Source organism: Notechis scutatus, chromosome 4, assembly GCF_049901735.1.
Source record: "Notechis scutatus isolate UNSWTSFEM ecotype Mainland chromosome 4, rNotScu1.2, whole genome shotgun sequence".
Taxonomy (NCBI): Eukaryota; Metazoa; Chordata; class Lepidosauria; order Squamata; family Elapidae; genus Notechis; species Notechis scutatus.
The window spans coordinates 81,082,044-81,108,645 of NC_142012.1; the positions used below are offsets into that span (position 1 = coordinate 81,082,044).

The 26,602-nt window shown below is 41.4% G+C and overlaps 2 protein-coding genes across 2 annotated transcripts in view; one reads left to right on the forward strand and one right to left on the reverse strand.

Moving 5' to 3' along the window:
* PPIF (peptidylprolyl isomerase F) overlaps positions 1-26,602 on the forward strand; it is a 99,074-nt gene that overhangs the window by 53,803 nt on the left and 18,669 nt on the right. The window lies entirely within an intron of this gene.
* Positions 1-26,602, reverse strand: part of ZCCHC24 (zinc finger CCHC-type containing 24) — a 122,534-nt gene that overhangs the window by 14,846 nt on the left and 81,086 nt on the right. The window contains exon 3 of the mRNA XM_026678378.2: positions 1,583-1,747. Within this exon, the coding sequence (XP_026534163.1) occupies positions 1,583-1,747 (165 nt within the window). The remainder of the gene's footprint in view (positions 1-1,582; positions 1,748-26,602) is intronic.

The following is a 26,602-nucleotide window of genomic DNA, read 5'->3' on the forward strand; positions in this document are numbered from 1 at the left end:
AGCATTCACCGAAGGCTTCTTAACATATATCATCGGTATAACACGCACACATCATTTGCCCCCTATTTTCAGGGGGGAAAAAGTGCGTGTTATACGCCGATAAATACGGTAATTAAAATAAAATTGAGAAAATTAAAAGAGGGGAGAAGCTATGTAGAAAATGTAAAATAGTAATAAGATATGGAATAGAATATAAAAACGAGCATGAACCTAAATTTGTGTCTGTACGAAGAAATGTAACCCGGGATTATGCTACTTTCAAAAAATATGTTTTATTTATATATTTTTTTCTCTTTGTGAAAACTCAAATAAAATTTACAAAAAAAAAATTGACTCAGCTTTTCATCCTTCCGAGGTGGGTAAAATAAGGACCCAGATAGTTGGGGGCAAGAGGCTGACTCTGTAAACTGCTGAGAGAGGGCTGGAAAGTACTATAAAGCAGTATATAAGTTGTGTGTGTGATTCCTTGCTTGGAATTTGCTCTCTAGGAAACCAGGAAAGAGTTCCTCGGCATTCCACACCCTCGGCCCTCAAAGAACTGCCAAAAAATCTCTCCCCCCCCCAATCCCTATTTAGAGAATCTGCAAGAGATTATCCTTCACTAAAAAGGATTTCCTTCCCCCTTTGTGTGTTCCAACAAAGGAAAAGGGAAATCACACACACACACACACACACACACACACACACACACACACAACTTTAGTGACTGAGCAATAAAGAACCTTCAGATGTAATTTGGTCTACTCCAAAGCAGCTCTTTCAAAGGGTTTGCAGAAATATGGGGTCGGGGGAAATCAGGTTTGAAATTCACATCTTCTCCCAAATGCACCAAGTAAACACCAAGTATTGGTTTAAATGACCCTACATTTCAAATATTGATGCAAATCATATTACAGGTAACTTAGAACACTTACGTCACTGAAAAAAGTGACTTATGACCATTTTTTCGCACTTAACGACCGTTGCAGCACCCCCATGGTCAGGTGATCAAAATTAGGATGTTTGGCAACTGGTTCATATTTACGACGGTCACAGTGTCCCTGGGGGTCACGTGATCCCCTTTTGTGACCTTCTGATTAACAAAGTCAGTGGGAAAGATGGATTCGCTTAACTACCGGGTTACTGATTTAACAACTGTAGTGATTCACTTAATAACTGAGACAGGAAAGGCCGTAAAATGGGACAAAACTCACTGAACAACTTTACCACTTAGCAACAAAAATTCTGGGCTCCCCTGTGGTCGTAAGTCGATTTACTGCACATTGTTTCATTTGAACTGCTGGGGAGGCAACCTATGAATAGTTGCATAGAAAAATGAATATTAACTCTCTCTTGGCAGCTCTCTCTTAACTCTTCTCCAAGCCTGATAAGGTTGGTGGTTGTAACTCACCCTTGAAAGACTGTTTGCTGGATATGAATGAGAGGAATTCACCTTAGCCAAATAAAAAGAGGGTTTTTTGGGACGAGAAGTCTGCTTCGTGATTTTGGCAGCCTAGGTCAGAACACGAGCCATGGAGGCATCTTTGACCCGGGATCCTCCCTTAAGCCTCTACTTCTACCCTCTTTTGAACCCTGTCCGTACCTGCTTGTGAGGATAAACGTTAATATGGCACTTGATACATTCTTGTCCCATGTTGGCCCACGAGTTCCCACTCATCCATTTTCTCTTGCATTTGGGGCACTTATATTCTCCAAAGCAGCGTTTCTTCCCTTGGTATGGAGTCAAGCCTTCTCCTTTTGGACGAGCCTAAAAAGAAGAAAGAGAGAGAGAGAGAGAGGAAACAACCTTAGTGTCAGGATTCCAACGATCACCCTAATTAAATTGTGAGCCTCTAGCCAAACTTCAAAAAACTTCAAAGGATTTATTAGGAGCGACCTTCTGGCATGACCTGTATGAAGCCGACTCTGTGATACGTAATTTACAATCACCTATGACCCTGTTTCCACCACCACCGCCCTTCTGTATCATAGTTCAGATTGCCCAACGGAACACATTCATGGACTGGGTGTCCTCAATCATGCTTTCCAATGAAGGATTTTCGCCCCAGAATACCCTCAGTTACAATCTTTGTGAGATAAGCTTGGAATGTGCTTCTGAGTTCATTTGCCGTATGCTCCTTCAGGTTTTTTCCCCTCCCCTCTTTTTTATGGCAACTTGGAAACTGGCATAGGAATGTTTTACAAGTTGACACTTATTTTAAGGCCAGAACTCGAAAGACAAATGCATTTTCTTTGCTGAACAAGGAGAACAGCGACTACATTAGAACAAATTCAATCAGTTTGCAAATTGATGAATTGTTTGCCTTCTTTGGGTTTGTTTATCTTTCAGCTCTCCTGAGATCTGAAATGCATCTCTCCTTGTGGTTTTTTTGTGGTTTTTCTTCTTCTTCTTTTCAGCTATGCCTTTTGAGTTGGCGTAATAAAGGTTTTAAGGAAGGTTCAACTGACACAAGTATAGTGGACTGATGGGTGTCAGCTAAAAGTTTAGAGCAGGGGTGTCCTTTCTCTATAGAAGAATAAGTAGAAGTAAAAATGGGGGGAGATAAACATCTTGCAGTTAATGTAACCCTTGAGTAAATGCATGAATAGGATTATACTATCAACATGTCGAGATACTATGTGTGAAAGACTGAGAATACTCAGAATAATATAGGAGCAATAACATGATATATTTTGGAAAGTGCTTCAGGAAGGATCCAAAGAACTTAAGTGCATTCCAGGACAGCAGCATTCACTCTCTTTCCTTCTTTAAAATATAGATTATCCTTCCAGTGTATTTATTAATAGAGATATAAATTCAGTTTACAGTATACCTTGCCTACTGACCATAGAGAAGAGCTGAAAAACAAAGATTGGCAATCTTAAATTTGTGGACTTCAACTCCCAGAATTTTCCAGTTGGCTGACTGAGGAATTCTGGGAGTTGAAGTCCACAAGGCTTAAATTTGCCAAGCTTGGACACCGCCTGGTTTAGAGGTAACTTTTTGCATCTCTCTGCTGTCCTCAAGTGGTGAACTGGATTTTATATTTTATAGGAAGGAAGGAAGGAAGGAAGGAAGGAAGGAAAGAAAGAAAGAAAGAAAGAGAAAGAAAGAAATGAAAGAAAAAGAAAGAAGACAAAGATGCAAGAAAGAGAGAGAGATGGAAAAAAGAAAGGAAAGACAGAAAAAGAAAGGGAAGGAAAGGAAAGGAAGGAAGGAAATGGAAAAAGAAAGATGTTTAAAGATATTCTGTGGCTGGCAGAGGCCACATTTGAACAAAATACACTGAAAAATACATTCCTTTGATTGATCAGTTTCAAAGTCAAAACTGGCCTTCAGTGATTGTTAATGATGGAATTTCTTTGAAGGGGATTCCAACTCTATGGTGCATTTCAAAAGATAGCCGCTTCCATTTTTCCCAATTGCCGGAAAATGCAGTGAAGTTTGCCTTCCTGCAATTAGCCATCTTTCTTCCCCTATTCCTTGGCTTCCTTGGTACTTTCACCCACAGGGGAAAAATATGTTTGGCTTCTCCACTTTTCAGCCACAGAATATTTGTGCCAAATGCAAAAGTTAAAACCCTTGGTAGACTTTGGCAGTAGTTCCTGCCATTCCTTTGCATCCACCATCAATGTCAGACTTTTCCTTTAACAAAAATTCTGGATCAAATATGCTCATAATGCTGACTCTCTTTTCCAAGATCCCAACAGCAGAGAGATAGCTGGATTTACCGCCTCAGATCAATTGTTCTCTTGGACATCTCTTTATTTACTTGATTCTGTGACACGGATGCATCCTAATTTACACGGACATTTGTTTGAGAAACAAATCCTTTCCAAAATGACAATGCCCATATTCCCCCCACCAGGCACACCCTCCAACACACTCACTGGAGATCTTATTCCCAAAATTGTTGGTAACATGGCACAAACGGATCAAGATCTCCTTGTGATCCATTTACACAATTCCCTTTCTTTCTTTTAAATAAAGTTTTATTAACTTTCTATTGTTTACATTTTTTGTTAGTGCTTAATAAATATTGTGTTCTCTGGGTTATTTTATTTGCATTACATTCTTAATCTGTTTATTTGTTCATCATGATTTCAATTATTGAACAACTCTGAGCTGTACCTCCTCATACCTGCAGCTTTCTTGAGGCTGTCCAGAATTAAGTGTTCATGATAGAAATTACACAGTAGCTTCAGACAGTAGCATTAGTGCCGGATCAAACTAATTCAAATTCAGATTTTATTATGACTATTTTAGCAATCTCCTTGGAGTAAAAGCTACCTGAGGAAAAGTCAGTTTCCCTAAAATTAGCTTATACCAAAAGAGGGACATACAAAGATGTCCTCACCAAATTCTTATCCCAATACATATCCCTATAGTATGTAATCTCTGAACATTGAAATTATGTTTATTGTGACTGTTTTGATATCCATCTATCACTATCATGAATCTGTCTATCATCTTGAAAACCATCTTATTCATTTGCTGACATTTCTGTTTCCATGAAACCCATAAATCAGGTAAACATCTTGGGGAAAAAAAAACTTATTTGGGAATGATTTAAATATACACATTATTTGCAATGCCTGGAAATTCCCAGCCCAGATCTCTGAAAAACATCTTGAAAGAATATCTTGAGAAATAAATATCTTGAGAAGTAAAACAAAGAAAAGGAGAGTCAACCTCTTTTCCAAACCACCAAGAAGGCAAGACAAGAAGCAATGGATGGAAACAAAGAGAGAAGCAATCTAGAACGAAGGAGAAATTTCCTCACAGTGAGGACAATCAACCAGTGGAGCTGCTGGCCTTCAGAAGCTGTGGGTGCTCCATCGCTGGGGAGTTTCAAAAAGAGACTGGACAACCATTTGTCAAAGACGGTATAGGACAAGGGTCTTCAAGTTTAAGACTTGTGGACTTCAACTCCCAGTATTCCTGAACTAATAAGATTGGAGGAGGAATTCTGGGAGTTGAAGTCCACAAGTCTTAAAGCTGTCAAGTTTGAAGACCCCTGGTATAGGATCTGCTGCTTGAGCAGGGGGTTGGACTAGAAGACCTCCAAAGTCCCTTCCAACTTTTATTCTGAAAATATCCAAATGGCAAAAAAAGACAAGAATGGCAAAAAAAGACAAATAACCTTTCCCACTACCCCATTTTCTTCAGCCACTGGAGACATCACTGCAACCTTATATAACAGGTTCTCTCAAGACTATGTCTCATGGCAGCTTGTTGTGCACCCCAAAGCCTTAGACTCCTTACCTTTCTAGAAGGTGAGACCTGTTTCTTAGAACCTTTGGAGGTTGGCATGGTGCTAGTATGCTTCAGAGAAGAAGTGGACAAAGTGAAATTTATTGGAAGAGAAGTCACCTCAGGACCTCCAGATGATGGGAGACAGAAGGATTTCAGACCTCCAGAGGAAAGCCTGAAGCTTTTCAGCACACTGGTGGCTGAAGAATCCAGAAAGAGACCTCAGGCAATGAAGGAGATACCAGTCTGAATGTCTATTTAAAGGGTCTGAAGCCCAGGAAGCTGCTAGCAGGGAAGAGGGAGAAAGCAACACAGTTTCAGTTAACAAACTGAAAGAAGGAGGGGAAAATGAAACAAACATGAGAGGAGAAATGAAAGTGAATACTTAAAGAGAAGCAAGAAGAGAAACCAATCAGGTAAGAAAGTTAGAAGAAAAGAAAACAGAAACTTCGGAAGAAAAGAGAGTGGGGAAGAAGCTGGTAATAGAGATTTAACACACACACTATATATATACATATACATACAAACATACATATATACACACACACATATACACACACACATATACACACACACACATATACATACATATATATATACACACACACACATGTATGTATGTATGTACTTATGTATGTATGTACTTATGTATGTATGTACTTATGTATGTATGTATGCATGTACTTATGTATGTATGTATGTATGTACTTATGTATGTATGTATGTATGTATGTATGAATGTATGTATGTATGAATGTATGTATGTATGTACTTATGTATGTATGTACTTATGTATGTATGTATGTATGTATGTATGTATGTATGTATGTATGTATGTACCCTGTTTCTCCAACAATACGGCCTCCCCCAATAGGAAGTCCCAGCATGTTTTATAGGCATGAAATGAAATTAAGCCCCTCCCCCCAAATTAAGGCCTATATTAAAACATGCGAAATGGGGGGGGGAATGGCGGGGGGGGGGCTTGCTGTTAGGAAGTACTTTTATTGCACACCCGGATATGGTGCTGCCTGCATTGACCCTGATACAAAGTGCCCCACCAACGCCGAGGTCAACATCCAAGCCGTCGCCGCCCGCCCTAAGATGCAAGGGGGGAGGGATTAAGTCACCCCCGAAAAGATGGCCTAGCCATTTTTGGGGGGCTCAAAAAAAAATAAGACCCGGCCTTATTATATGAGAAACACGGTATGTATGTACTTATGTATGGCATTCAGCTTTGTTCGGGTATTTTCCCACGTCATAGCAGTTGTGCTTTTAAAGTTGTAGCAACGTTTCAGCAGAATCTCATTTGCCATCATCAGGCTTCTGTATAGTGTTCATCTGTGAGTCAGGCTTTTACAGTGGTTTCAGATTTGAATTTGGGGCAGCCTATTGTTGTGCCAGAATGGTTTTTTCTTCATCCTGATTGGTTGAGAGTCTTGGTCTGTGTTTATTGGTCTTGGAGTTTGCTGTGTTCTGCTTGATTGGTGTTTCTAATATCTTCTGTCTGTTTTGTAGCTTTTTTTGTCTTGATTGGCTGGCAACAATGTGTTTCCTGTATTGGAGGCTTTTAGTGCGGCTTGGCTCCGAGTAAATGGACGGCTATCATTTATTAGGAAGCTAGATTTCATCTGGGTGCCTGGTTGGGGTGTGTTTGAGCTGGAGGTATCGGGGGGGGGGTCTGTTTGTGCACAGTCTCTTTGCCTGGCTTGTGGTGTGGAGATTTTTTTGTTTGAGAGTGCAGGCTTCCAAATAATTGACAGTCTGGTGGAATCATCTCTTCTATTCATGCTTTCAGGTCTTTTTATAATCTCTATGGCTTCTCTGATAATTCTGTAGCTGGGGTTTTCTATAGTGGCTAGGATTTGGGTGCCATTGAAGTCAATGCTATGACCTGTGGCTTTCATGTGTTGGACTAGTGAGGAAGTGTGTTCCAGCTTTTTTACTGAATTTTTGTGTTATGTGTGTGTGTGTGTGTATAGTGTTATGTGTGTGTGTGTGTGTGACCAAATCTTCTATACAGCCCAACAAGCCTAAGCCACACCCAGACTCCAAACCATCTTATGGCCCCCTATAAACAGATACTAGGGTTCGGCTTCCAAACAGCCCCCATTGGCTGACCTGTTCCCATCTCTATTTCAGCCCATAATTACTGACATACTGACAGATCCGCCCCTCGGAAGCTCCCAACCAATCAGAACACAGCCAAACCCCCAACCAATGAGAACACACCCCCACCCAATCAGAACACAGCCAAGCCCCTACCCAATCAAGTCACACCCCCACTAGCAGTTAAAAGGAAGAAGCAGCTGCAAGCTCACATCACTCTGAGAAGCACAGAGCTGAAGACAGAAGCCTGAAGATGATGAATGAGACTTCATCGAAACGTTGCCTAGATACTTCCAATCTTACGCGGGAGAAAACCCGAATAACCAAAGATCCACATACAAATACCCGAGAACCTCAGAATATATATATATATATATATATATATATATATATATATATATATATATATATATATATATATATATATATATATATATATATATATAGCCTTCAGCTTTGTTCGGTATTTTCCACGTCATTATAGTTGTGCTTTTAAAGTTGTAGCAACGTTTCAGCAGAATCTCATCTGCCATCATCAGGCTTCTGTATTGTGTCCGTCTGTGAGTCAGACTTTTACAGTAGTTTCAGATTTGAATTTGGGGCAGCCTATTGCTGTGCCAGAATGGTTTTTCTTCATCCTGATTGGTTGGGAGTCTTGGTCTGTGTTTATTGGTCTCGGAGTTTGCTGTGTTCTGCTTGATTGGTGTCTCTAATATCTTCTGTCTGTTTTTTGGCTCTTTTTGTATCTTGATTGGCTGGCAGCATTGTGTTGCTTTAATGGAGGCCTTTAGTGCAGCTTGGCTTCGGGTAAATGGACGGCTATCATTAGTTAGGAAGCTGGGTTTCATCTGGGTGCCTGGTTGGGGTGTGTTTGAGCTGGAGGTATCAGGGGGATCTGTTTGTGCCCAGGTGTTTGCCTGGCTTGTGGTGTGGAGATTTTTTGTTTGTGAGTGCAGGCTTCCAAATGATTGACAGCCTGGTGGAATCATCTCTTCTGTTCATGCTTTCTGGTCTTTTTCAATCTCTATGGCTTCTCTGATGATTCTGTGATTAGGGTTTTCTATAGTGGCCAGGGTTTTGGTGCCATTGAAGTTGATGCTATGACCTGTGGCTTCCATGTGTTGGACTAGTGAGGAAGTGTGTTCCAGCTTTTTGACTGCATTTTGTGTTCATCCAGGCGGGTGCTTATTCTTCTATTAGTCTGTCCAATGTATGTGGCCGGGCATGATGCACAGGGGACTTCGTATATGCCTTGGTTTTCCAGGTCAATTTTATCTTTGGGGTTGCTAAGGATGGCTGCTATTTTTCTGTCTGTTTTGAAGGCAGTCCTGATGTGATGTCTGTGTAGTACCTTACTAATTTTGTCTGTAGTACCTCTTATGTAGGGCAGGACAGCTGTTCCATAGGTCTGTTCATCTTCTGGGTCTCTATTATGTTTCAGTGTGTTTTTGTGGATCAAGCTGGTGATTTTGCTTTTGTGGAAGCCGTTGGCTGTCAGTACTTTAGTCAGGGTGCATAGTTCAGTCTTAATGTGTGTCTTGTCTGCCAGGCGTTTGGTTCTGGTAATTAGTGTTTTAGCCACGGAGTTTATCTGTGCTGGGTGGTGGTGGGATTGGGCGTTGAGGTAGCGGTTGGTGTGGGTTTTCTTCTGGTATATGGTGTGTCCTAGTGTGCCATCTGTTTTTTGTAGATTAGTACATCTAGGAATGGTAGTTGTTTGTTTGTTTCTGTTTCCATGGTGAACTTGATTTTGGGGTGTGCGCTGTTTAGGTGTGTTAGGAAATTGTTTAGGTTTTCTTGTCCATGGGGCCAAATCACGAATGTGTCATCGATGTATCTTAACCATAGTTTGGGTTTGAGGGTGGCATTGGCCAGGGCTCTGGATTCGAATTCTTCCATGAACAGGTTTGCAATGACAGGTGACAGTGGTGATCCCATGGGAGCTCCTTCTATTTGTTTGTATCTTTGTCCTTTGTATATGAAATATGTGTTGGTTAAGCAGTGTTCTGTTAGTTCCATGAGGTGTTTAGCTGGTTGGTATTTATTTTTGATGATTTCAAGGGTCTCTTTTATCGGGACTTGAGTGAATAGTGAAACCACGTCAAAACTTACAAGCAGATCTTCTTGCTCCACGTGTAGATCTTTGATCATTTCCAAGAAGTGGTATGAGTTTTTACATATATATATATATATTCTTAAGTTTTCGCGGTACTTACATGTATGGCCTTCAGCTTTGTTGGGTATTTTCTCACGTCATAGTAGTGGTGCTTTAAAAGCACCACTACTATGACGTGGAAAATACCGAACAAAGCTGAAATATATATATATATATATATATATATATATATATATATATATATATATATATATATATATATATATATGGATCTTTGGTTATTCGGGTTTTCTCCGCGTAAGATTCAAAGTATCTAGGCAACGTTTCGGCGAGGTCCCACTCGCCATCTTCAGGCTGGTGCTTTCGGCTTAGTGCCAGTGCAAGCGGGAGAAAACCCGAATAACCAAAGATCCACATACAAATACCGAAACCCGAGAAAATATAGAAAATATATATATATATATATATATATATATATATATATATATATATATATATATATATATATATATATATATATATATACATACATACATACATACATACATACACACAGTATATAATCTCATAATCAAACTTCATTCGGTAGATACACTTGTTTATTTAACTGGGGGCTGCCACAACAGATTTTTATGAAACAAATAGCACGAAGAGTGTGTATTTGTGTGTGTGCATCTGTTATTGTGTATATGTAATTATTAAAGGGATGTGGTGGCTCAGTGGCTAAGACGCTGAGCTTGTCTATCAGAAAGGTCGGCAGTTTGGCGGTTCGAATCCCTAGTGCCGTGTAACAGAGTGAGTTCCTGTTCCTTCTCCCAGCTTCTGCCAACCTCGCAGTTCAAAACCATGTAAAAAATGCAAGTAGAAAAGTAGGGACACCTTTGGTGGGAAGATCACAGTGTTCGTGCGCCTTCAAAGGCATTTAGTCATGCCGGCCACATGTCCATGGAGACGTCTTCGGACAGCGCTGACTCTCCGGCTTTGTAATGGAGATGAGCACTGCCCCCTACAGCCGGAAATGACTAGCACATATGTGCGAGGGGAACCTTTATATTTAATTATTACACAATTCTGGTTTGTTCTCATCTCCTAAATTCAAATCAAATTCTGATTCTGCCTTGAATTCATCTGCTGTTTTTACCAGGCTGGAGTCTGCAATATATCCAAAGAGAAGCAATATAGGAGAGGAGGAGTATGGAAGAGGATGATGATGATAATGGAGGAAGTAGAGAAGAGGAAGAAGACGAGGACGAGATGAAGAAGAGGAAGAAGATGAGGAGGAGGAGATGAAGAAGAAGAGGAAGAAGATGAGGAAGAGGAGAGGAGGAAGAAGAAGAGGAAGAGGAGAAGAGGAAGAAGAAGAGGAGGAAAAGCAGGAGGAGAGGAGGAAGAGCAGCAGGAGGAGAGGAGGAATAGGAAGAAGAAGAAGAGGGGGGAAAAGATGAGGAGAAGGAGGAGAGGAAGAGCAGGAGCAAGAGGAGAGGAGGAGGAAGAAGAGGAGGAGGAGGAAGAGCAGGAGGAGGAGAGCAGGAAGAGGAAGAAGAAGAGGGGGAGGAAGAAGAGGAGGAGGAGGAGGAAGAGTGGGGTCTGAAAAGGCTCCACAAGAAAACTCGGAAGGAACAGGTGTGGTGTGGAGGAGGGAGAGAGAGAGAAAGAGAACATAGCCAGAGACAATGCTTGGAGTGTTTTGATGCCACCGAACAGATGAGCTTTCAAAGGTGGCCTTGTCAGGGTGGAATCTCAACAGACTGATTCTTTTTCTCCTCTCTTTCCTCCCCTACTCCACCCCGAGTTGACACCCCTCCTGTGCCACACAGAAATGTCATCCATTCTTTGAGCACCATTGGCATTCGATGGGAACAAAGGCCGCCTTTATTGAAACAGGAGCGAGCTTTGTGCATCTTGGTCTGCCGAGTGGGCCTGGGTCTGTGCGGGTTTTGTTGGGTGGGAGAAGGCTGAACTCCAAGGGAGCTGCCACTTGTCTCAGGGTTAAATTCAAAAACCACCAAGTGGTGGTGACAATGCCTGTTTTCAACCTTGCCTACCCCTGCCCCATAGCTGGTTTCCCCAAAGTTCATTCAAAACATTTTGTAGAATAGTCTCAATGATTCTTTCAAAAGGCCAGAAAAACAGAAGCAGGCTCTTGGAGATGTTGCGTTGTCCCAACTAGGAACCATGCTGTCATCAAGAGCCAGAGGGTTATGAGTCCTCTGTTCTTTGCTACACACCTGTGGTAGAAGTTGAAGTTGTTGTTCCAGGACTGTTCAAGTCCTGGTGGCATGGTCATTCCTTGGGTAGCTTTGCCCCACCCTCCCTCCTTCCTTCTCTTCCTTACTTCCTGGTCATTCCTTGGGTAGCTTTGCCCCTCCCTCCCTCTCTCTCCCTCCCTCCCTCCCTCCTTCTCTTCCTTACTTCCCTTCCTCCGTTCCAGTTTCTTTCCTTATCAGAAGTTAGTTTCCTTCCTTCCTTTCTTCTCCTTCCTTCCCTTCCTCCTTCTCTCCTTTCCTCCTCCTTTCCACATTCCTTCCTTCTCTCCCTCCCTCTTTCCCTCCCCTCCCCTCCCATCCTTTCCTTTCCTCCACCTACTTACCTTCCTCTCTCCCCTCCATTCCCTTCCTCCTCCTTTCCTTTCCTCTCTTCCTTTCTTTTATTTCCTTTCCTTTCCTCCAACTATCTACCTTCCTCCCTCCCTCCCCTTTCCTCCCTTCCTCCTCCTTTCCTTTCCTTTCCTCCCTCCCTCCCTTCCCACTCACTTACTTGCAATCCCTCCTTCCCCCCTCAACAACAATCCAGCCACTAGGCTAGGTGAAGGAGGCTTCCAAAGTATCTTGTGAGCTTCCATAGCTAAGCCTGCCTTTCAATCCAGGGGCCTCTGTTCCTAGCTAGGGCCTCAACCTTCCAGCACAATTTCACATTCAGAACTCAATCCTAGAAGGTTTGTCCAATGGGATGTTCCATTCAATTTGCAAATAACCCTAGTGTGCGAAATCCTTCCCCCTCTCTCCACTTGGAGTCTGCTACAAGAAATGCTAGCAATTTCCCACAAATGTCATGCCCTAACTTTCCAGGGGAAGCATGGGAGTGTAATAAGTAGTTCTCCCTCTTGAAAACAGATCTGGAAGAAGAACCTAACAAGACATATCCATAAAGCCATCAGAAACTGACCACTTCTAAGGACATTTTATGTCTTCAATTGTTAAGTTAAAATTACTTGCCCAATATTTCTGCGCCAGCTTCATGGATGAGCCAGGATATGAACCTCAACCCAATAAGGACAATACCAACTATTCATAATGTGCAGTTTGGCTGATTTAGCGGAGAATTTTTCCTATTGTAGGCAGCTCTTTGGTAGCTTTAACATTTTACAGGGATTTTTTTAAAAAAAACCCGCAAGGATAGACGCAAGCAACATGGCTACAGTTGTGCCACAAGAAGAAGAAAAGGGTTTGCAAAGAGCCATAAAAAACCTGGTAGGTTGCTCATTCATTCTGGCTGCCCACTAACCTAATTGGGCAGGATTATTGAAAACATGCTATTCCTCACTCTAGAAAAATGGGTAATTCATTACCTGTGTTGTTTCCTATCTATTTTGAGCCATTATCTTGAGCAACAAAGATGATTAGGGGACTGGAGGCTAAAACATATGATGAACGGTTTCAGGAACTGGGTCTGTTTAGTCTAATGAAAAGAAGGACTAGGGGAGACATGATAGCAGTGTTCCAATATCTCAGGGGCTGCCCCAAAGAAGAGGGAGTCAAGCTATTCTCTAAAGCCCCTGAGGGCAGGACAAGAAGCAATGGATGGAAACTAATCAAGGAGAGAAGCAACTTAGAACTAAGGAGAAATTTCCTGATAGTTAGAACAATTAATCAATGGAACAACTTGCCTCCAGAAGTTGTGAATGCTCCAACACTGGAAGTTTTAAAAAAGATGTTGGATAACCATTTGTCTGAAGTGGTGTAGGGTTTCCTGGCTAAGCAGGGGGTTGGACTAGAAGACCTCCAACTCTGTTATTATATTATATTCTAAGTTCTCAAAGTGCAAAACTGGGATACTTTCATAAGATTGAGATGGACTAAGATTGCAAGGGTTGGGTCTACAACTCATCCTTCCATTGTTCTTCCCCTCCCTCCAAAAAAGATCCCAGAGCCCAATGTCAAAATCTGAGATCAAAATGGCTGAATTACAGTGGTATGATTTTATGTTTGTTTGTTTTAAAAACATCTTCAGTCGTGTACTCGGTGGCTCGATGCAATTCAACATTGTTGAGCCTTGAAGACCATGAAGGAAGGAATGATAGACTGCAGTTGCTAATGGAGATCCTCAGTTTACAGATGCATTCCTTGGAGTAACTGGAAACAATGAAGAAAACAATTCACAACCCACAACCGAGACCCCTGGATCACATTTTCCCCTCGAGTTAAATTTCTCCCCCCCCCCCCTTTTAACCCAAAGGCTCTCTTAAAAAGGGAGAACAAGCAATAAACATATATGCGAAGTCCACATCATTCTGAAACCATGTTTTTTAAGAGGAACATATTCCAGCTGTGGTCAGACGTTAGCCAAAGGTGCAGATGAGTTCGCGGCCTGCCAATAATCAGAGTAGAAAACTCTGCCATCCGCTTTAGTAGAGCAAGGATTTAAACCTCAGCTTTGTATCAGAGTCTCACACAGATTTGTCTCTTTTTCCCACATACATATACTGTGTTTCCCCGAAAATAAGACCCTGTCTTATATATTTTTTGCCACCAAAAAAAGCACCAGGTTTTATTTTGGGGGGATGTCATCCACTGACTAACCTCACTTGCTTGTGTCACCTCTGGCCTCCTTTTCGCTGTCAGAGGCCTTCAGGAACTTCTTCTTCTGTGCCTTGGCAAAGCTTTCCTGAAGGCCTTTGCAGCTGGTAACAGAGCTCTGGATGGAACCAGAGCTTTGTTATCAGTTACAGAGGCCTTCAGGAAAGCCTTGCCAGCCTTCCTAGCCTTGCTGGCTGCAGAAGAAATAGGCCAGCAAGACAGATGTCAGGGTGTTGGAGGCCTGGCTACAACTGTCCAAAGGTAAGTAGTAGGGCAGCTTCACCCTCCTCCCATCCCCACCCTACCTTAAGTTTTACCCATCCACTCTGGAGTGGGTGGGATCTTAATTAGGGCTTATTTTTGGGTAGGGCTTATATTGGGCTCATGTGTAAAATCAAGCTAGGACTTACTTTCAGGGTAGGCCGTATTTTCAGGGAAACTGAAACTGAAAGAACATGGCTGGGTCCTCTGTGCTCAGTTTTCCTATTAGTGAAAAGTTTTTTTCCCCCACTGATTGGGGGTTTAACCTCTTAGAAATGAAGACATTGACCTTCCCACTGGATAAATGCATATGCATTTATGCATGAAGCAGAGACGGAAACATTTCTATCTGGACTTCACTTTTTTAATGAGTAAAATGCCTCTAATGTATGATTTCAATCACCTCATCTGCTGCAGGGGATTATACCATATTGCAAAACCACACAATTAGCTTTGTACTAAAATGATGCAATTAGTAGTACGTAGGGATGTGAGTAAAACAACAAGAATATTAGTAAGGGCCTAGAATATTATCGACCCTGGCATCAAACGCTGATGTATATTTTTAATAGAATTTAGGTGAACAAAGTGAGAACAAACAATAGAATGAATCTGGAGCTGTTTTGGACACTAACGTTTGGTTCCATGGATATAGTTTTGTAATCTTTTGTTTATTTGGTTTGGTTTGATTTACTATTTGTATTTCAAGACAAATTAGAATATGATGGGATGGAATAGGAATAGGAGAATAGAATAGAATAGAATAGAATAGAATAGAATAGAATAGAATAGAATAGAATAGAATAGAATAGAATGCAGAACGCAAAATGCAAAATGCAAAACACAGAACAGAACATAATTCTTTCTGGCCAATTGTGATTGGACACACAAGGAATTTGTCTCCTGTCCCTAAGCTCTCACTGTACATGTTGTGCAAATTCTTCACATCAGAATTCAACCTTTATGCAATTGGTTTTTCTCCCTTTTCTTTTCTTTTTTAAAAATACCATGGTTATGTGTATACATGCTCATCCGCACAAGTACAAGCACATCATAATCACACTGTTTAGCTGTATGGCTATTTTCTACAAAGAAAAGAAAAGAGAAACCACATTATTCTAATGAGAGATGCCTTCCTAGGGATTTAGTTTCAATTTTCCTTTCTCGGGCAGAGGTCTCTCCACTTCTCATTGGCCACACACCACAAAGGCTATTATGGTACAAGTCTCTGGATCAGAAACCCCGGATCTTGTTTTTTAGGAGCAAACTACCTTGAAGATCAGTTTAACTTGTCTGGAGGCTTTTGTGGCTGTTGTTTTAAGACTTGGCCAAATAATATAAGGAGACGTTAACTCTCTTTTCCTTGATCACAATTGTAAAAAAAAATAACTCTCCCTCTTTTGAAGTCCTTTCCAAGGAATAAGTGCTGCACTTAAGGCTTAACTGGATTAGGGGAATAAAAACCTGCCAAATGCTTGTCTTTGGGGGCACCATTCCTGCTTTGGGCTTACAGAACGACAGAGTTGGAAGGGATCTTGGAGGTCTTCTAGTCCAACCCCCTGTTCAAGCAGAAGACCTTATACCATTCCAAGACTAGTGGATGTCCAATATCTTCTTAATGGCCCACACACAACTTCTGGAGACAAGCTATTCCAAGGCCAGGCTCTGACCAACTATTTTCAGGTTGAACTTATTTCCCTACATGACAGCCTCTTAAAACTTTGGGCTTCCTTTGTTTTGTTTTCCTGTAAAGTTTTTTTTAAAAACAACAACAACAACAACCCATCAATATCATTTCATGGACAGTGTAGGGTCTGAGTATCATTTGTTTTGGTACAATAATAGTATTGATGCAGATAAAAATTACCACATTAATCAAGCTTACATAATCTATTGTTATTATACGTATCAGTGTAAACATTAAATCCTTCCTTTTTCAATTGTTCAATATTTGCTACATCCTTCTAATAGTAATAGCATAATTATTGAGCAAAGATCCTCTTTCAAAATCTGATCTTATGCTCTAACATTTACTTTAGACATGTTAAGTAAAAATATGTATAACAATATTCCCCCCATTTCTAATTTTTTCATCTATTCTAATTTTTAATACAGCCAATTGTTTTTTGAATAGAAATCCTTCCTATCCATCATCTCTCATTCTCTTGGAATATTCCAACACCACTTAAATATTTCAAGAGCTAGCCCAGATGCTCAACTCCCAGGATTGTATCTTTAACACAGAGCACTTTTCGTATGAAATCCAGAATCCTGCATATATTTTCCCCTCCCCTCAAAGAATCAGAATGAACCCTGCTAAAAAGCACTGAAGGTGAAGAGAACGTCTTTAAGGGTTAGAGGAACAGATATCTGCCCTCAATTGATATCGATCAAGGAAATTCCTTCCCTGTTATTTTAGCTGGCTCACAAGATGTGTCTCACTGACCCTTTGGGCTAGAAGCTTGTTATTTAAAGAAGGAAAGGGATTTGAGTTTATGGTAAGATTATATGGTTTGGGGCCCTGGGGAGGGTTGTTCACCACTGAAGATGGTTGATGGATAAAAAGATGTCACCCCAATGCTATCCATCTGTTGGTTCTGGTGTTTCTTGTTTGTTTGTTTGCCTGCTTGCTTGCTTATTTGCTTTTTGCATAGTTTTAAATTTTAGATTGCTTTTTATTATCTATAAACACTCAGAGTCACCTTATCAGGGAGATAGATAGATAGATAGATAGATAGATAGATAGATAGATAGATAGATAGATAGCATAATGATGATAGAGGTAGATGATTGGTAGATGATTGATATCTAGATGATAGATAGAGATGATAGATAGATAGATAGATAGATAGATAGATAGATAGATAGATAGATAGATCTAGCACCCACCCATCCGTGGACAGGGAGGCAAGGCCTGCAACGCGTCCTCCTCCGAGCTGAGCCCCGCCGAGTCAGCGCCTCTTCCTGATGCCCGTTCTGCTGCAGTATTTGGAGCTGCTGGCGCATTTGGAGATGCGTGGGGACGGGGACGGGCTGGGTGAGGGGTGGAAAGGACGGGGGGCTTCGGGTTCTCTCTGATGGCCAGGGAAGCAGTGCTGCCATCACCTCACCTCCCTGTCCGCGGACGGGTGGGCGCTATCACTGCCTCGGGCAGCCTCTCCTGGTGGCACCTTCGGGTTTGCGCTGGAGGGACTTGGGAAGGAAGCCAAGCTCAGGTCGGCCCGGGTCTTTTGCTTGGCAGGCGGGTGTGCACCTGCGGCTCACTTTCCTGGCTCTGCCCAGCCCGCATGGCTCTGGAACAGCCCTGGCAGGATGAGCGGAGGGTCCGGCGGGGAGGCGCTCGCTGCCTTGGCAAGAGCTCTGCCGCCGGGAAGGAGGGCCCGCCTGTCAGCTGCACTGGGCGCCCCAGGCGAAGCTTTTCGTGCTCTGCCTGGCGCCAGGCAGGGATGGCAGCTGGGCGCTTCTCCCGAGGTGGGCCGATCCTGCGCTGCAGCCCCGGGAGATTTGCCTCCCCACGTGGGGTTGGGCTGCCCTCTCGGGCAGGGGAGGCTTTGTTGTAGTAGGGTGTCGTTTTTAAAATAATTGGCTTTCCCTTCGAAGGCAAAGGGAAGGCGGTGACAGAAGCGCCTGAAGCCAAGTGTCTCCGCTGGGCTCCGGTTGCAGGGAGGAGCCCTGGCTGGCCGCACGTGGCTGTGCCAAACACCGCAGCATTGCTCTAAACGCCACGGCAGCAAGGGAGAAGGGAAAGCAACGGTGACGGAAGTTGTCCTGATACGAAGTGCTCCACCAACGCTGAGGTCAACATCCAAGCTGTTGCCGCCTGCCCACATTTTGTGAGAAACACGGTAGATAGATATAGATGATTGATAGCTAAATAGGTTATAGATAGATAGATAGATAGATAGATAGATAGATAGATAGATAGATAGATAGATAGATAGATAGATGGATGGAGAGATGGAGAGATGGAGAGATGGAGAGATGGAGAGATGGAGAGATGGATAGATAATAGTAATGATGATAGATAATGATAGTATAATGATGATATAGATGATTGATAGCTGGATAATAGAGAGATGATAGATAGTAATGATAATGATAAATAGATAGATAGATAGATAGATAGATAGATAGATAGATAGATAGATAGATAGATAGATATAAATGGATGATAGATGGAGAGATATAGCTTATAGATAGAGTGAGAGAGTGTCTTATATACATGCAGCAATACAGAATATCATTGGTACATTTTTCATCAGTCTCCATCAAACAGGCTTCATAGGCCTTGCAGGGTTTTAAGTTGAAATTTTTTAAAGAAAACCCCCAAGTCTAAAGAAGCATGGACAAAATTACTGCAATACATGTTGAAGATAACTTACCTAAAGATTCCCTTTTACCATAACAGCAGCCCTGTTAGGTGGAGTTGGCTGAGAAAGAAGGGTTGGACCAAGGTCCATAGAGCAGGGATCTCCAACGCTGGCTGAGGAATTCTCGAACGCTGGCTGAGGAATTCTGGGAGTTGGAAGTCCACAAGTCTTAAAGTTGCCAAGGTTGGAGACCCCTGTCATAGAGGATGGTGGATGACAATGGAGACATACGGACCTCCTTGGTTCTAGTTTTCATTGTTTCATCAGACTGCTTGCTTCTGGACAGATGTTATGACCTTTATCAAAACCAGAAGCATTCCTAATAATAAATAGCTTTCAAAATTAATATTTTCAGTTTATGGAAAGAGTGTTGGGGTGTGGGGAAGAAAGTTCAATTCGTTTTCTGGAGAAACCAACCAGAAGCAGAAATGGGTTATAAACAGAGCTAGGTTATTTCACAACCCTGTTGAATGTTCGGGGGAGGGCACAGACCACTTTTAATATTGCAATGGAGAGAAACAGTAGAGGGCATGGAAGAGGTTAAAGACAAAGAAAACAACCAATGAGCGACTCTCTTTCTCCAACAGCTGCATTTCATTGTGAAAGGGTCATGTGGTGCCAAGCAAAACAGAAAGGAGGAAGGCAGACAGATTTGTTAGTTTGAAGTAATGGACCACATGGTGTCCAATGGTTTGTGTTCTCATGTTTTCTGGAGTGGAATCCCAGGGGACATGAGATACTGCTTCCAATTCCTAGCGCTCTATTGTTTCTACTGATGGCTTCCAGATGGCAGAGACAACCATGGTGAAATCTCTGGCCGTGAGCCAAAAATATGGGGGAAGACAAAGTGGAAATGGAGCACTTCTCTCCCCTACTCCTCCCCTTGATTTGACAGATTTCATTTTGGAATTAGGAAACAAACACCTCCATCCTGTCATTGATACAGCTTATCTCAGAGGGATAGATGATAGGTAGGTAGGTAGGTAGATATGACAGATGATAGATAGATAGATAGATAGATAGATAGATAGATAGATAGATAGATAGATAGATAGATAGATAGATAGATAGATAGATATGGATGGTAGGTAGATAGGTAGGTAGATAGCTATGACAGATGATAGATGATAGATAGATAGATAGATAGATAGATAGATAGATAGATAGATAGATAGATAGATAGATAGATATGTTTTTTCCCAAATGCCAACACTGCTAAACAAATAATTCTCTCAACACTGTGAAACTATTTACTAAGTCTGCATTACTATTAATCTTCAAATCGTTCCTATCATCCATCTCCTCTCATTTATGACTGTAACTTTGTTGCTTGTATCCTTACAATTTATATTGATTATCTCCTAGTATGATTTGATTGCTTATTTGTACCCTATGACTATTATTAAGTGTTGTACCTTATGATTGTTGACTCTTGACGAATGTATCTTTTCTTTTATGTACACTAAAAGCATTTGCACCAAGACAAATTCCTTGCAGGACACTTGTCCAATAAAGAATATTCTATTCTATTCTATTCTATTCTATTCTATTCTATTCTATTCTATTCTATTCTATTCTATTCTATTCTATTCTATTCTATCCTACTCTTTCCTATTCCCTATTCCTATTCCATTCCATTCCATTCCATTCTACTCCACTACACTCCATTCCATTCCACTACCTACCCTACCTTATCCTACCCCACTCCATTCCACTCCACTCCACTCCACTCCACTCCATTCCATTCTATTCTATCCCTATTCCCTATTCCTTTTCCATTCCATTCCATTCTACTCCACTCCACTCCATTCTACTACCTACCCTACCTATCCTACCCCACTCCACTCCACTCCACATTCTATTCTATTCTATTCTATTCTATTCTATTCTATTCTATTCTATTCTATTCTATTCTATTCTATTCTATTCTATTCTATCCTATCCTATCCTTTTCCTATTCCTATTGCATTCCACTCCACTCCACTCCACTACCTACCCTACCCTACCCTACCCCATTCCATTCCACTGCACTGCACTCCACTCCGTATTCTATTCTATTCTATTCTATTCTATTCTATTCTATTCTATTCTATTCTATTCTATTCTATTCTATTCTATTCTATTCTATTCTATTCTATTCTATTCTATTCTTGGTGCAGTGGTTAGAACACAGTATTGCAGCCACCCCTGCCCACAAACTGTAGTTCGATCTTGACCGGCTGAAGTTTAACTCAGCCTTCCATTCTTCTGAGGTCAGTAAAAAAAAAAAAAGAATAAAACTCTCTGCATCATGAATTTGTACACAATGCAACCAATACTGAGTCCTTTAATTCAGATTTAGTTCAGCGCATGACAGTACCTTATGACTGATCCCCATTGAACAGGAAAGTTAGAGATTGTTCACAATCAACATTTCTCCAAAAGCTATAGATGTGTGTTTAAATGGTTGAGTAAATGGATTGGCTCAATGAATATAAATGTACATTTATATATGTGAATATATGCAATTTATATAAAGGAATTTATATGGATTTATATCCATTCTGCAATTTCAACACTGTAGTACATGAATAACATGAACTGGATCTGTTGGTGTTCTGCCACCTTAAAATGAATCATCTCATATGAGTCAAAGGGCAATTTTAAGAAAAACCTGGCAACTTTTCAATTCCTTCTGCTTTCAACAGCTGCCAAAATACGCAAATTTCAAAATTCAGAAACTCTGGTTTTTCCTTACTATGAGCTATTTCTCAGCTTGGCGAATAGTTTTTAAGTTCAATATTTCTTTCCTTTCTTGCTATTTTAGAAAAAAAATGATTAATTCCCTTCCCGTTGCAGCCCAGGATAAACATTAGGGCATTTGAAAGTGTTCCTTATTTCCTCTCCACCTCTGGCTTAGTACAGAAATAAATTACCGTGGTGGTAAATTTCTGAAATTGTTTTCTGAAAAATGAACATGGAAAACTGGGGGCAGTGGAATTGATGAAGTGTTAAATAGTTTATAACTGACATAATACTAGGCATTATTCCAGATCTTCTGAAAGGACATTAGGCCCAGGTCCACCCCTCTAAGTTTCCAGAAAATCCAGTCTGCTTTTTCATTTTAAATGTGCAAACTAGAATTTCTTCCCCCCACCCTCTTTTAAACATTAGCTAGAACTTTCAGAGATTTCTCTGGGAACCTTTGCAGCTTCCCTCACAATCCCTTATCTATCACTGTGTAGCCAGATGTGACTTACTGAAGTATTTATCATTTGTTTATGTCAAAAATATGTATAACTCATCCCAACCCTGGTGGACTTTCCATGGGGCACAATAAGGCCAAATGGAATTATGAAAACCAAAAATAAACAGTGAAAATCAATCTCCCAGAGCTAAAGAGTTTTGGTGCCCATAAAACTAACCTAATATGCCAAAGGTGGTACATGCTGGACTACCATGGCTTCAATGAAATGACACAATTTTGGGACCTTCTCGGGAAGAGTGTTCCACAAATGAAGGTGCCACTCAGAAGCCTGTTACTTGGCCCACCCAAAATAGAGACACCTGCAATACAATTCAGTGAGAGCAATGGAACAGAAGTTCAAAAGTTGTGAAAGCTTCATCACTGGAAGCTTTCAAGAAGAGACTGGACTGACATCTGTCAGAAATGGTGTAGGGTCTCCTGCTTGGATGGTGAGTTGGACTAAATGACCTACAAGGTCCCTTCTGACTCTCTTAATCTGTTAATCTTCTTGAGATGGTCTCTGGTCGTGATAAATGGAGATTGAGAGGGTTTGAGTTTGCCATCCAACAGGGTTTGTTTTCTTTGAGATCTCAGCAGCTCGGGAAAAACCCATTTCCACGTTTCACAAGTCTTATCAAGAAAGACCACACTCACGTTAAAGTCAAGGAAGCATTTCTCTATTTCTGTAAGCTCATGGCTGAAACTTCTATTCTATTCTATTCTATTCTATTCTACTCTACTCTACTCTACTCTACTCTACTCTACTCTACTCTACTCTACTCTACTCTACTCTATTCTATTCTATTAACTGGTTAACCAAGGTCAGAACTTCTTAATACTCATGGGAGAACATCAGGAAGCCTCAGGGCATAGCTAAATTGAGAAGTACAAAACAACCTACAAGTAGGCAATAGCAAACTAATACAATATTTGTTGTGAATATGTCATCAATATACTTGATAGAAGAGAATGTTTGTACTTCAGGGTTGAACTGCGGGGTCCTTGATGCTCTCTGAGCTTGGTTGTTTTCTTGCAGATGTTTCATTATCAAACTAGGTAATATCATCAGGATAGAAACAAGCCATCCAGTTTGATGCAATAGTTATGAAAGCCAACATACTGTACTGAAAACCAAGTGACTGTGAGTTCTACTTCTCCTTAGACATGGCAGTCAGCTGGGTGATTCTTGGCTGGCCACCTTCTCTTAAACCAAGGGTCTTCAAATTTGACAACTTTAGGATTTGTGGACTTCAACTCCCAGAATTTCTGAACTAACATGACTGGAGGAGGAATTCTGGGAGTTGAAGTCCACAAGTCTTAAAGCTGTTGAGTTTGAAGACTCCTGTCTTAAACCAATGCAACTCACAGTGTTCTTGTGAGGTTAATAGAAGGGCAGAGAGTTATGATCGCTGTCTCAAGTTGTACCAAATAAAACGTAGGATATAAATCTTGAAGCCAACATTTTTAGCTTTGCGGTTGGGAAAAAACAATAAACGTATTAAGTTAAACAAAATCCATGTGTTCTTAATGTTAGCATTCATCGCTAATATTTTATAGAATTTTCCTTCTGAGCGTTATGTTACATTTGACAAACAAAAAAGATCTATATCAATACAAGAGTTATCAGGATTTTTAAAGCAGTACATTCATTTCAAACGTGCAAAGGGGTTTTCAAATCAGTGCTGGGAATGTGGAAAGCATGAGGGGCCAATTTATCACGCATGGTGGATTTTTGCAAGAATGCTAAAAAAAAAACTGGATGCAAATTCATAGAACGATGCAAAGAACCTTAAAGATTAATGTTACTTTCATTAGCACAGGCCTCCTATAATAATTGAGCCACAGAGGTAATACAGCTTGGACTGAAAATGCAGTTTGCTTTCCTCATTTTTCACTTATCTAAGCCTTGGAAAGAGGCACTAAACCTTTTCTGATTGGAGCTACTAAGACTTTGACATCAAAGGACTACTAATGAAGTTATCTAGTTCGGGTAATGAAATGAAATGACTGCAAAACAACAAAGCTGAGAGAGCACCAAGGACCCCACAGTCCTCCTCCTCTCAAACCCTTCTCCCTTCTAGCACTGATGATAGTCCTTAGATGGGTTATGAAACGTGCCAAAAAACCACCCAGCTCAGAGAGCACCAAGGACCCCACAATTCAACCCTGAGCTACAGATAGTCTCTTCTATCAGTACCAGATGACTACAAGATGACTACTACAAGACTACAAAGAGTCCATCCAGAATTTTGCAGCCCCAGTTAGCAGTAGGATCAGTGGATGTATGGATTGCTTGTTGCCTCTTCAGGACTGGTAAAAAAAATTCAAGAGAGCATCTGTGATGCGATCAAAGTTCTACTCCTTTTCATGTTATATTTACAGATTTTGTAATCACATCTCTAAACTTCTGGGAGTCCTTGTGCAGTTCAGAAAGAAACAGTTGCCTAAATAAATATGGAACTAAATAGCACCAGGTACTTATTTCACCTACCTAAGTGCCACAGTGACAAATAGAATTCCCCAAATAATTAAGCTTGGAAAATCTGCAAAAAAAAGTTGTGTGTGTGTGTGTGGTGTGGTGTGAGTGTGTGTGTGTGTGTGTATTATTGCACATGATATTGCTGCAATAAATAAATGCCAAGGTTTAAAGAAAGGAGACACAGTTTTACTGGAATCCCTTCCACGGGGAAATGGGTGAAACAGACAAGACATGAAATATAATATTTCTTTCTTTCTTTCTTTCTTTTTTTTACATTCACGGTTTGGAGGTCGGTGAATTCCCTCCTTGCATTGCTCCAGTGCTGACATAACCCCACCCCCCCCAATAAATCATTCTACAGCCAAATACATTTCAGCAGCCAGGGTTGAGTAGCCCCACAGCTGAACTGATCAACCTACTGGGTTTGCTCTTCATTTGGGAGTACCAAAATAAATAAGTAAATAAATTTTTAAAAAGGCGGTGGCAGGAAGAATATTGACAAGGACCTGGCAGTTCGTTAAGTTATACTTAAGGAGGGGACCCTGCTTGGGACAACTTGCCCCTAGCCAGCTTACTGTGGCCAACTCACCATGGCCAACTCACCATGGCCAACTCATTGCGGCCAACTCATTGCAGCCAACTCATTACGGCCAACACGCTGCAGGACAACTTGCTGCAGGACAATGTAACAATTCTATTTCATTATTTAAACTAAATTTTAAAAAATATTTAAATTTTTACCATTCACATTAAACTCTGTCCCTCCTTTGCCATCCTTTCTTTAATGATCCTATTGCACCATTTCTTTGATATTAGGGTCACTCTTGTCCTGCGTCCTGCAGTGAGCGGTCTTGTGGTGAGATGGCCACTTGTGGCAAGTTGGCTGTGGCGAGTTAGCCATGGCAAATTGTCATAGACCCACTCTGCTTTGCCTCAGGATCACAATTGTAGAACATCTTCTAGAACAGAGGTGTCAAACTTAAGGCCCAGGGGCAGGATCTGGCCCACAGGGTACTTAGATCTGGCCCATAGGGCCACCGTGGAAACAGTGAAGGACTGACTCGCAGTGCCTCTGCCAGTGAAAATGGATGTCAGGACGGCCACATGTTGAGTCTGGTCTCTGGGTGTTATGTGAATTTCATTGTATGTATACTGTGTATATATGTACAATGCAGAGGTGGTATTCAGCCGGTTCTGATCAGTTCTGGAGAACTGGTAGCAGAAAATTTGAGTTGAACAGGCAAATCCCACTTCTGACTGGCCCCGCCAATTCCAACTCTTCTCTGCCTCCCATTGAGTCCCAGTTGATCAGCTAGGTCTCCTTTGGTTGCCCTGCACAGGAAAATGGAGCTGGAAAGCAGGTTAGTGGGGTGGGGAGGAATGGGATTTTACAGTAACCTTCTCCTTGGAGTGAAGAGGGAATGGGGATTTTATAGTACCCTTCCCCTGCCACGCCACCAAGCCATGCCACACCCACCAAGCCACGCCCATAGAACCTGTAGGGAAAAAATTTGAATCCCACCACTGGTACAGTGACAGTAAATAATTCAATTCAATTCACACACAGCCCTCTGTTTTCAGTGGCAGAGGGTTGCAGGAGGCCATCGCAGCCAGAAACGGAGCTCGAGAGCCCATTTTCGCTGGCAGAGCGCTTGGGCCACCACAGGCGCCCCCGACACGAGTGATGTTGAGCTGGCCACACCCACCCTATCCCCCCCAAGGCCAAACACAACCCTGATGTGGCCCTCCATGAAATCGAGTTTGATAACCCTGCTCTAGAATGGCCATTGTTAACTTCCTCATTTTTACAGTGGATCCAGACATCATCGTGGTGCATCTGTTGTATGCCATCCATTAACCAGGGTGGTTTACTAATGCAGGTAGTCCTTGACTTACAATCATTTGTTAGGTGGCCATTCAAAGTTATGACATCGGGGAAAATGATTTATGACCCATCTTTGCACTTACAATGGTTGGAGCATCCCTATCATTGTGTGATCAATATTTGGGCAACT